The sequence below is a fragment of the Fukomys damarensis genome, unplaced genomic scaffold, assembly GCF_012274545.1.
Source record: "Fukomys damarensis isolate Sample0158 unplaced genomic scaffold, DMR_v1.0_HiC HiC_scaffold_37, whole genome shotgun sequence".
NCBI lineage: Eukaryota > Metazoa > Chordata > Mammalia > Rodentia > Bathyergidae > Fukomys > Fukomys damarensis.
Window position 1 is genome coordinate 41,809,940 of NW_022900949.1, and position 11,955 is coordinate 41,821,894.

Sequence of the window (11,955 nt, forward strand, 5' to 3'; positions counted from 1 at the left end):
CCCACCCTGGCGGAGCCAGAGGCTGGAATCCCACCCCAAGGGGAGAGCAAGCAGGTTGGCAGTGCAGCCGGTGACCCTGGGCCGGACACTTCGTGGCTCTCTTGGGCCCTCTAACTCCCTACCCGGCAGCAGGGGCCCGAAGAGCCTTATGCCCAGAGTCGGGGATAGGACTTGGAGAACTGGGGAGAAGCCTGAGCGCTGGAGCTGACCAGGATTCTGCCCAGTTCCCTCCCTAACCCAGACCCAAAGGAGGAAGAGACCCACTTGGAAAAGCCACATGAATAACCTCTGGGCATCCCTATCTAGGCACAATAAACACACAGGAGTGTATGAGAGCTCCAGACCATCCTGTCCCCAATACCTGCAAAGCCAAAGTCCCAAATGTAAGTCCCAGCCAGGTTAGCTGACACATTGTACCCCCTCCCTATGATGCTGAATTGCCCAAATTATAAAAGTCATCTATGATTTGGGAGACCCAGGCAGGAGTACCCATGTAGGAAACTTAAACCTTGTCTCAAAATAAAATGTGCAGGGTATATAGCCCTGCATTCAATCTCCAGTACCCCCCCAAAAAAAGTCACCCATAATGTGGTGTGGAGTTTACATTCTTTTCAGTCTAATCATCCTCAAACAATTCATGAGCTGCATCCTGGACTAAGATATGAGGACACCTGAGAACTGTGGCACCAAGGCCCATCGGGCCTGGCGTGTGACAAGGGAGAAAATTCAGAACAGCTAGGAAGAAGTTTTGAAGGAAATCCTTGGCTATGACTCTGTCCTTTGCCAGGGAGGTATATGGACTCAACACTAGCCCTGCTCCCCTCAGAAGCTCTGAGCACCAGCTCGAAGCTAGGTTTTGGCCTTTCGATGTCAGAAGCTGGGATTCATCCCACCTCACTCCTCCTGCTTAACCTTGTATTCTGCCCTGATGTGGGAGGATGAGGGCATCCCCCACTCTTCAGAAGAAACACTGGAGCAGGGACTGAAGGCCAGCCTGGGGAATGACTGTCTCAAACAAGGCCCCTCAATACCTTCCTCCAGAGAGCTAAGCATAGTGATGCAGGTCTGTAATCCCAACACTTGGGAGGCTGAGGCAAGAGGATCAACCTGAAATCAAAGCCAGCCGGGACTACATAGTGAGTCAAGGCCAGCCTGGGCTACAGAGCAAGACCTTGTCTCAAAACAAAACAAAACTTCCTCCAGTGAGAATGTTGAGGAGCCATTCACATCTTTCTATGGCTTCGGATCACCTCCTCTAGACCGGGCTGCTGCCACTTGTGGGCTGGATTCTGAGTGTTCTGGGTCATAATACCTACCCCACTGCTGAGGAGGAATCTCCTGGAAAACTTGGTGTGTGTAGGGCAGAGCCTGTTTCTCACCTCAGTGTGCTCAGCTAATGTCTGCAAAATGAATAAATGGCTCAGCACTCAGACCTTCCTGTCATGTGCCCACTGCCCTTAAAACAATGGGTCTCTGAGTTGTACAGGGTAACCAAGCAATGGCTTGCTGACCCTACATGTGCCATATACACGTTTTCTTTCTTTTTTTTTAGGGTCATGGTTATCTAGGCGTGGATCCAAGGAGAAGCTGGAATGGGGATTTACAGGCAGGAAAAGGGGTGGCTCCCTACAGCCTTGCCTGCTGCTGGCAGTATTCTACCTCTTCCTGGTAATGTGCACACTGTGTGTGCATGTGGGTGAGAACACGTGGCAGTGTGTGTGTGCACACGTGTATGTTCTCTTTTGCCAAAGGAAATGGTGACAGCACAGAGTATGCAGTGTTGCCCAGGGGCACGTGTGTCTGCATTTTGCGTGTACCCAGGCATGCTTGCTGGCACGTGTGTGTGGATCTACTTCCTGCCTCACACAAGTCTGGACTATGGAGGCTGCATCAGGCTATGAGAACAGGACATGGGAAAAGGCTGGACTAAACCCAGGGGCAGGCAGTGTTTATGGTGACCATACATTATTGACTTTTACCAAGCTCCCCACCAGGGTAGTTGCTTGCTCTTAGGTCTGCGTGTGTGTGTGTGTGTGTGTGAGTGTGAGAGAGAGAGAGAGCGAGAGAGAGAGAGAGAGAGAGAGAGAGAGAGAGAGAGAGAATAGGTAGACCTTTGTCATTTGTAGAGGGCAACACAAAGGCGTGGCTCGTTGCTGAGCCTTCAGCCATAGAGGACTGGCCTCAATGTTTTAGCATCAAATTCTAGCTGCCCTCTGGGCAGGGGGCATTAGTACCAGCTGAATGCCATCCTCTCAGTTTTTCTAGGCAATGGACTGCACCAACTCTATGCCTTGTTTCTACACTCCCTATTCAGAGCCTGCCAGGGTCAGAGGACGTGACTTCTAGTTACCCACTTGGCCTCAGGGATGGCAGGAGGCACTTAAGCATGGGGCAGATTTTGAGAAAAACAGAGGCAATGGCATTAGCAATGCTCAGTGGCTTCTATGAGAACCTTCTTGAGAAGGTCTGTACCCTGGCCACCTTTCAGGAAGGAGCCACTACAGTTGGGAGGATAGGGAGGAGAAGAGAGTGTGTATTCTGGCTGCCACCAAAGCTGAAAAGTTAGGGGGACAAGATAAGTTGCTAGCCTCAATATCCAGAGCCCAGAGAGCAAACCAGAGTCTTACCCACCTCCCCAGGTTGTGCCGCCTCCCATCCAGGATCCAGGACTTTTCTATCTTCTCTAGTCCCTGTTCTAGGGACCAACAGCCAGTGTTTCCATATCATCATTCTCTGGCTGGTGGACAGAAGCCCCACCCCCAACCCCCACCCAAGACTAGAGCTGTAGCCAAGATTCAGATTCTAGGAGGTGCCTGTTACCAGGCAATCCTTCCAGAGAAGCCAGACTCTAAAAGGGACTCTCCCTTGAGGTCAATGCCCCATACCCCCAGCCATCTTTGGAACTGCTTGGCTATTGTCCATGTTGCTGGTTTCAGTCCCCAGAAGAAAGCTCAAGATAAGGAAGGGCAAACAATCTTCTGGAGCTAGGGGAAGGGGCTCCCCCACCCCCACCTCATGACTCACTCCAGGCTGTGTGGGTTATTACATTATGTCTGAAATTGCCATGGCAACTAGCTGGCAATCAAGGGTAATTGTACTTTGTTGTCAGGGCAACGGGGCAAAACCCACAGCAGCCACTCTCTGTAGCTGCCCTTGGGGTGCAGTAAAGGTCAGGCCAGACCAAAGTCAGTGTTAACCAAGGAGTCTTCGGGCTCTCCAGAAAGGGAAGGTTGCCTAGGCTCATAGAATTCCAGAGTACAGAAGTAGAGTATGCCTTGGGAGAGCCATCCCTGCTCCCATATCTGGACTCTTGCTTTCCCTGTACCACCCTCTGCCTGAAACATACATCAGTACTTAAAGTAAGCAGAACCATAACTTTATGTGCTCACAACTGGTACTTGTAGATAGCCCATGGGCCCTCCTCCTCGTACTCATGGCGGCTGATCCATAGGCTCTTGAAGGAGTCCCTGCATGCCATGATGGAGCCTCCAAGCCAGGCAGCAACTGCACGGTGAGGAGAGCCCAGTACAGTGGCACCGGGGCCCAGCTCCTGTCTCAGGCGCTCAGGGAAGCCACTTAGCAGGGTGCTGCCACCATCCAGTACCACATTGGCCAGCAACTGCTCTTGCTGTTTGGTCTCCAGCCGACTGATGCTTAGCAGGGCCAGCTGTGGGAGGCCTGGCTGGTTGAGACCTAGCAGATTGGGCTGGAAGAGAGCCTCTGGGCAGCAGAAGCACTCAGAGCCCAGTGTGATAACTTGCTTGTCTGGGAGCATAAAGTCCACTGGGACTTGGGTACAGGCCAGCTCGGCTTCCATATTCCTGGCCACATAGCAACAGGCTTCTTTAATCTGGTGGACCAGCCCTGTTTTGGGTGGTGAGTGGCCACCTGCCAGCAGCAGCTGAGCCAGGTAATCAGTGAGGTCAGCACCAGCCACATCCAGCCGGTAGGTGTCAGGCGGGGCCGAGTGCCCAGTGAGGATGGGTGCCACATAGGAGGTACCGTGGCCACTGCCCAGCACCAGCCCAGTGGTACGACCATAAGCATAGAGTGCCAGTAGGGCCTGATGCACTGTCTGCATGGCTGGCACATGGAAACGCTCAAAGAGTATCTCAGCTACCTTTTCTCGGTTGGTTCGCAGTGAGATGGGTGAATCAGCCACAAGCACAGCCAGCTCCTCAGGCTGCACCCGCAGCCTGCAATAGAACAAGTGCTGCCATAGCACTTCTAGTGCATCCCAATCAGAGACTACTCCTCGGTTCAGCACTGGGTAGGATCTGTCTTGGTTTTCAGGGACTACATACTGGGGCTGGCCCTGGGCTGAGTGCTGCAACAGCTGAACTTGCGAGGGTACAACAGTGAGGACATGGTCCTCTCCAGCCAGTCCACATTTGGTGAATCCCATGCCTGTATCAATCACTACTGCTGACATGTCCTTGTAGGGGCCTGATGCATGGTGGCAAAGCACTGATGACCGACTTGGCAGGGTATCCATGGTAGACACCAGCTCATAGTAGGCCCCATGGAGTGGACCAAGGTGTGCAACCACTGATGAATGCTCAATGTCCTCATCTGTCACACTGAACTGGTTCCCACTCTGGTGCTCAGTGCCCATGATGGCAATGGGCGAGACTTTGCAACCAGTGCCAGGTGTGATAAATGTGATTAGAGAAGGCTGTTCCTCCTGGACCCTTAAACAGCTTCCAAGTTGCCATGATGAAAGCTGATGCAAACTGGGTTTCTGAGTGATACCAGTGCCAACTTTGTCTCTATTCACATAGTTACAACTCTCCTTGGGAGTCAGTGGCACTTGAAATACCCCTACATGGGTAGGCAGGTCCAAGGATTCTTCTTCCTGGATGGAGGGCTGGCCAGGCTCCTCAGAAGTGAAGGCTCTTCTTGAGATGGTGGGCTCTTTGATGATGGGGGGCTTCTGGGTCAAAGGTGTCTGCTCATTGAAAGAAAGCTGTCTGGCAAGAGGGTGCTGCCCAGTGGGAGGGGTCTGTCCAGTGAGAGGGGTCTGCCCACTGAAAGGGGGCTGCCTCATAGAGGGGGGATGCCCAGTTAGTAAGTCTTGCTCAGTTACAGGTAGCTGTCTAGCAAGGCGGTTCTGCCCATTGTGGAAGGTCTGGTCAGTGAGGGGGGCCTGCTCAGCATCTTGAGCCTGAGGGTTATTGTAGTGAGTGGTAATGTTGTCTATCTGGTTATTGCTGCCTACACCCTGCTGGAGCAAAGATGTGGGTACCACTTGGATATTGGCTGGTGAAGTAGAGTTCATATACTTCAGTTTCTTGATCTGGACCTTGGAGGCATCTGGGGAGGACTCCAACATCCAGATGGTTCGACTAAGTTCATTTTCTTTGGCATCAGGTTTAGATAAGCTGGAATCAGGAGCATAAGTCTGTATCTCCTCACCAAGTTGGAGGGGTGTTCCCAGTGGAATATGTCCAGTGAGAATCCCAACCCTGGTAGGTGTCTCAGTACCAGGGGAGTTCTGTGACTTCAGGTTGAGCCTGGCCTCCTTGGGAACCAGGGCCACCTCTCGGTAGCTGCCAGATGAGAGACTAGAAGGCACAGGGCTGGACAACAAGGCTGTGGTGGACCAGAAGCTGGAATGATCACTGGCAGGGGAGAAAATGGGCTTGGCCAGTGACTGGGTGGACAGGGTATTTTCAGGGGCACAGATAGATGGGTGGCTGGGCATGAGGCCCACCAGCACTGCCCATGAGCCCATAGGGTCATGGCACAGCAGCCCAATCCTGCTGTTGCCTGTGGCCATATCAAACAGCAGCACACAGTCTTCTACACCTTCCTGGAGCTGACAAGTAGGGGCACTGGAGGAGGGCATCTGCACAGTTTCCCTGAAAGATGGAGGTGATAACTGCTTATAACAGGTTACTTGGTTAGCAGACAGTGGCACGTTAGAGCAATTGCTCTTGCAGACATTGGGGAGTTGCTTGTCTGTCTGAGAACTGCAAATCTTCTGGTTATTCCTTGGGGACTTGGGGGGACTTGGGGGCTCTGGCCCTAGTTTGGGGGTATCTGGCCTGGATGTATAGGCCAGAGACTTCTCTGTCAGGTTCTCAGGCTGTTCAGATGGAACCTGCCTTCCAGCAACCTTGTGCTCCTGGGAGTGGTCTGGGAACAATTTTGGACTGGGTACTGAGGTAGGAGGCTCCCCATCAGAGTAGAAATTCACTTTGTTCTGGCCAGATGTGACCATTTTAGCAGATTCTGAGAGGATTGGCCATTGATTGCCACACCTCTTGTGGGAGAGGTTTTGAGACAGGCCTTTGGTGACCGCAGTGTTAGCAATTGGGTGGTCAAGGGTACAGTTGTAAGGTTCAGCTGCAGGAGTTGCATCCAGAGCTGGATTAGTAGCCTGACTTGGAGTTGGAGGAGCTGGTGACAACAAAGAAGTTCTAACTAGGGCAGGAGCCTGAGTTGGACATGAGCTCTTGCTCTCCCCCTGATCTTGGGCTGGAGCCTGAACTGAAGCCAGAAGACTTTGGTCTTCAGCTTCACCACCCTTTCCTGAGAGGAAGTTGGGTAGCTGTCAACTCTTCCTGCTGCTCACTGGGACTATATGGTCAATGTTGCAGGGACCCTTGCCCCAGTGTACCAGGACTTTAGCTGGAGCCTTGCCCTTCCTCCCAATCTGCACCTGAAGCCGGGAGCAGCAGGATCCGTGCTGGCTCATGTCACCAGTGTTGTTACTACACGTGCACACTGGTAGGTTCAGGGTACCATCGTCCATGACCACATCCTGTTGGGCTCCCACGATGCGGCTTGTGAACAGGCTAGCTGAAGAGAGTTTTGGGGCATCCTGGGAGGCCTGCACATTGCTGCATGGGGAGCTAAGCTGAGCAAGGTCCTGGTGTACCTGATGAGTGGGCTCAGGGATGTTGGCCTGTGAAGCTGGGCCACAGGCCTCATCACTGATGGCCTTGGTGGGTGATGACAACACTTGCTTGAAGTTCAGGGATTCTGAGTTTATCCATGGTCCCTGGGATCCTCTGAGGCCACTCCCCAATTGCTGGCTGCAGGCCGAGGGATAGCCCTGGAGGCCTGATGGATCATCGCCCCCCACCTTCTTGGTGGCTTCCATTGTCCTGCTCCATGCCCTAGGTGCCCTGTGCCTACTTCATTGCTATGGTGACACAGCACATCATAGCCCCCAGTGACCTGGGGGGGGTGACAGTGTGACAAACCAGAGCCCCACCCCTGAAGGGTAGGAGGCTGCCTTGGGGCCCCTACTTGTGAGGTAGAGAAGCTTCTGGGTCCCATGAAGTTGACCAGCTATAAGCCAGCCTCCTCACACTTTACCCAACCAGTGTCTCCTATGCCCAGGCCAGCCCCAGCATGAGGGCAGCACCTCAAAAGGGGCTCAGGTACGGTCAGGGGAGAGAGGTGGGCAAGGGAGACTCTGAGGAGGCCCATAGCAATGGGCCCTGTGGGAGTGAGGCAAAGTCCATTCACCATTTAGTCCTAGGAGACAAAAGAGGTTGTGGGGCCCAGCAGGCCCAGGCTTTTCTCCACTATGTTCCCCAGCTCCGGCTCCAGGGACAGCAGCTCCTTGGCAGTCTCTGCAGCTCCAGATGGTTCTCCTATGCCTGTGCCTCACAGAGCCCCCTCCCCAGAGCCACATGTCCCTTAAGTTCTGGACCATTATCCCAGAAGGGTGGGGATGGGGGCGGCAGGGGTGGGGGTGGAGCCTCTGCTCAGAATCCTCAAGTCGGAATGTTCTAGCTCTTGTCACATTGTGTCAGCTTCACCTTTGCTATAAAGGGGGCAGGGCACTGGGTCCAAGGCTGGGACATAGGACAATTACAAAATGGGGCATGGAAGAGACAGTGGGTATGTTGCAGGTGCAGGACTGAACACACAGGAGCACAGAGCTGGATTTACAGTAAGGAAAACTGGACAAAGACCCAGACATGGGTTAGATGGGTAAGAAATGTAAGCTATCAGACTAGGAGGGCAATTCCACCCTATGTTTCTTAGATGGAGACAGAAGGGAAGGGAGGAGTGGGATCCTCCTGATCTCTTCCACGGCCCCAGAGGTGGCCTACACCACATGAGATAGGACTAGATAGTAGTCCAGGGAGCCATCCATTGTCCTGATCTGGGTCCGGAGGTTCTGACGTGGGGCAGCACTGAGCTCTGTGCCTCCTTCCTTTGTCTTCCAGGGTTGCATCCCTTCAGGCCTCAGTATTTCCACCCAGGAAACAGGTTTGTGGAGAATACAGCCATGGGCTTGTCCTCCGAAGCAGTGTGTTTTCACAGAGGTTAAAAATAGTGTTTGCAGTTGGCCATGGAGTGCGAGTCTATGTGACTAGGGACCAAGGCTAGCACCACACTACATCTGCACTTTCCTGACTCAGCGCCAGGCAAAGCCTGACTCAGCCACCTCTCAGGCCCCCCTGGGCCCTTTCCCCATCTTCAGATGCAGCCTTTGATTAAAACCAGGACAGACAGCTCAGGCACCAGGGGGTCAAACTATTTTCCTTCATGCTCTGATCCAGGAAAGGTTGTAGAATCCAAGGATCTGTGGGTTGTGCATATGTGTGCATCCATGTGTATACACACATATGTGCAGAATACTTTTAACTGTGTTACACTGTGGTCTGAGCAAGCTAGTTGTTTTTCATGACATTGATCTAGTAGCAACCTCTATTGTCTCTGCAGCACTGGAGCTGGGCTGTGCCTAGGTGGAACAGGGAGGGATGGAGGGCTGCCTAAAGAGTTCCCTTCCTGTCTGATGACTGAGCCATCCTGTATCTCCTGCAGAGTGAGGTAGGGCCCTCCTCTCCAGGGATAAGGTCCTACAAACAGGCCTGGGGTCTCCTGAGGGAAGAGAGAAAGGCCAGCTGAAGAGTCTGGCTTAAGAAGAAGGCTAAAGTTGGCATTGGGGAGAGAGAAGAGCTTTCCTACCTGGGAAGCAAAAGAGGTTAGAGAAGAAATGACTATGACTGATGTTGCTCAGAGCAATATGTAGAACATGCAACTGAGCCTCATAGCAGTTGCATAAACTGAGAACTACTGTACCTTTACTACAGATGAGGAAGGTCAAGGCCCAGAAAGGGGGGAGAGGCTTGCCTTAGCTAGTGTACCATAGAACCAGAGTCCAAAGCTAGGCCACCAGGCTCTAGACCCATGGCAACCTCAGGAAGCTGTGGTGACTGGAGTGGATGCCATACCAATCCCAGGCAGGCACAAAGCGAAGCTACCATGCCTTCCTTCTAATGCTGAAGCCCCAAGCCCCACACCCATAGATCTGCTCTTCCTCTGGATAGCTTAGCAGGTAGCTCAGTTGTGGGAGGGGTATTTTTCCTGCTGGTAACACTAAGCTAGTGCCCTCCCAGGAACCTGGTGTTGTGGAGCAGCTATACATGCTGCAAGCCAGGCTGACTCCTTGTATTGAGAATTCTTGACCGGTCAAAGTTTATTTCCATCTCTTTCAGCTGAGGAGAGGGGCAGCAGGGCAGGTATGGAGGCAGCCAATCTGGACCCTTCCTGACCAGCCCCTGGGGATAGTGCCCCTGTGCCCTCCACCCACTTGTTTTTAAATAGTATCTCACCAGGAGGAAGGGTGTCCAATTCTATTTCTGATTCTGGGAAGTGAGGAGGGACAATGTGTTGCCATGGCAACTTAGAAAACCCCTCCCCCAGGCTGAGCCCATTCCCCAGGCTGAGGGCTGTGGGTGCAGGGAGGAGCTGGAAGGAACTCAGATGGATTCAACCTTATAAAGGCAAGTCCTGGCATTGTCTTCCCTTCACCTTCACCTCACCTCCTAGACAGGCTTAGGGAAAAGTGCCAAACCCTGGGGAGAGAGGCATGTCACACTAGAAGCCCTCCTCCACTGTAGATCAAGGTAAAACCCTATTACCTAGGATGTCTTTGGGACTGTAGAGAGGTGACAGGAAGGTAGGTCATCAAGGCACAAAAGGTTACATTATTGGGAGCTCTATAGCCTACCAGGTCTACAGGCCTGCTTCTCCAGCACAGCCTTCAGGAGGTGGCTAGATCTGTCAAGTCTCTGTGCTTGTGCTCTTTAGGCCCACATTCCTTCCACTCTTAGTGGCCTAGGAAGACTCTGGCCATCTCCAAAAACCTAGGATCAGAAGGCGCCTTTAAGGACTTCCAGCATAGCCATCCACTTTATAAAGGATGCAAAAATGAGGACTGTTTCCCCACAGATTCACCCTTGTCCAATGTCCAGGAGCACATGCACCAGCCCTTCTGTTCCTAAGGCTGTAGGTGGGTAGCATAGCATCTGAGTCTGTGGAGGGAGGACTTTCCAGCTAGCAGAGCCCAGACAAAGTCAGACTTCTTAAAAGACCCAGAGGAATCTGTGATCTCACTCTTTCTCAGTGCTGATGGAAAACTGAGGCCAAAAGGGGAAAGAGATGCATTCTCAGTCTCCACCACCCTCTCTTGACCCCCACTCCTGGAACTACCCAAGTGACATAGGAGCCCTCGACCATTTGCTTCCCTGAAGCTTTTTCCCAGCCAGGACATACCCTTCCAATGGAGGCAGAACCATGCTGTAAAAGATCTGGCCCCACTACCTGACCTCAGAGAAAAACAGCCACGGACAGAACACTAGGAGAGCCTACAGCTGGGTGAGGGGAGATAATCCTCTCCTAATCTGGGATATGGAAGGCAAAACTCACTAGTGCTGAGGGGATAGGGCTTCTAAGCAGTAAAACAGGGAAATTTAAATAACAGATGTTTAAACAACCTTCCCTGCAAGCTGGCAGTGCAGTGACCCCTCTGCTGTGATGTGTTGCAGCTTAAAAATAGCCCACAATGAACCGCTCTGAGTCCCAATTGACTCAGCTTACGTAACTCTGCGTGAAAGACGGCCAGCCGCACCAGCCCAGAGGGAGAGCAATGGCACAACCCTGACTGCTGCCCACAGCTGGCTTAGGGGGTAGGTAAATTTCTCACACCCCCTAGGAAGAACCCCCCATCCAGAAGCCAGTATAAATGGTGGGGGATGGTGAAGAAATCCTGCCAAAAACACACATGGCTTTATGACTGCCTGAAAGAGACCTCCAACCATGTCTCCAGAGGGTTTGTAAAAAAAGCTGCTCTCCTTCAGGGACCCTACACAACACAGGCCCAGTGGAGAGCAGAAACAGCTGTAGAAACAGATGACTGGCCAGGCACGGTGGTACACCTGTAGTCCCAGCACTTGGGAGGCTGAGGCAGGAGGAGCACCAGTTCAAGGCCAGCCTGAGCTACACTGTGAGTTCAAGGCCAGCCTAACCTACATAGAAAGATTGTCTCAAAAACAAAAATCACAAAAAAACCCAAACCACTACCAACAAAAACAAACACATGACTTGATCAGAGAGATTATGGCATAAGTCCATGTTGGGAAGGTGAGTGGAGCTACCTAAGGAAGTCATTTTTTCTTTGAAGAGGGTCTCCCTGGTCTGAAGGGACTGATGCTTGGTGGAAGCTGTTACTGCCATGGATCCCAGGAGTAGAGCCAATTTATTTGGGTCCTCTAATTCTCCATGTCCAGGCTACGATATCCCAAGGGACTCATGTCATAAGGAAGGGAGCAGTGGTTCAAAACAGATTACATTCTGTCATCTTGGATACCAACTGTTTCAAGCCCCTGTTATCCCTGATGTATCCCAGATCCTAAATGCCCAGCCCACAACTGGCCACAGGTGTGCAGGTAACTAAACCAACCTAGAAGGGAGCAGATGGGAGAGGGGAGGGTGCCCTGCCATTGGGAGCTCTAGTACTCACTGTTCCCTCTGTCTCTGCCCATACTGAGCCCCATCAAGGAGACAGCTCCTTCCCTCAGTTCCTACCACTTGTGTTCAAAATAGGAGCCACTAGGGCCAAGGATTTGCTAAGTGGTTCCGCTGCCTGCCCCTCACAAGCACAAGGTCCCAAGTTCAATCCCCAGTAACCAAAAAAAAAAAAAAAAA

The 11,955-nt window shown here is 52.3% G+C and overlaps 1 protein-coding gene across 1 annotated transcript; it reads right to left on the reverse strand.

The window, feature by feature from the left end:
* Window positions 1-3,385: 3,385 nt before the first annotated feature.
* On the reverse strand, window positions 3,386-7,198 carry LOC104856231. Its single transcript, XM_010615531.3, is given in 1 exon segment — window positions 3,386-7,198. A coding segment is annotated over 1 exon segment (3,723 nt). The 5' UTR covers window positions 7,109-7,198.
* Between the last annotated feature and the right edge of the window lie 4,757 nt (window positions 7,199-11,955).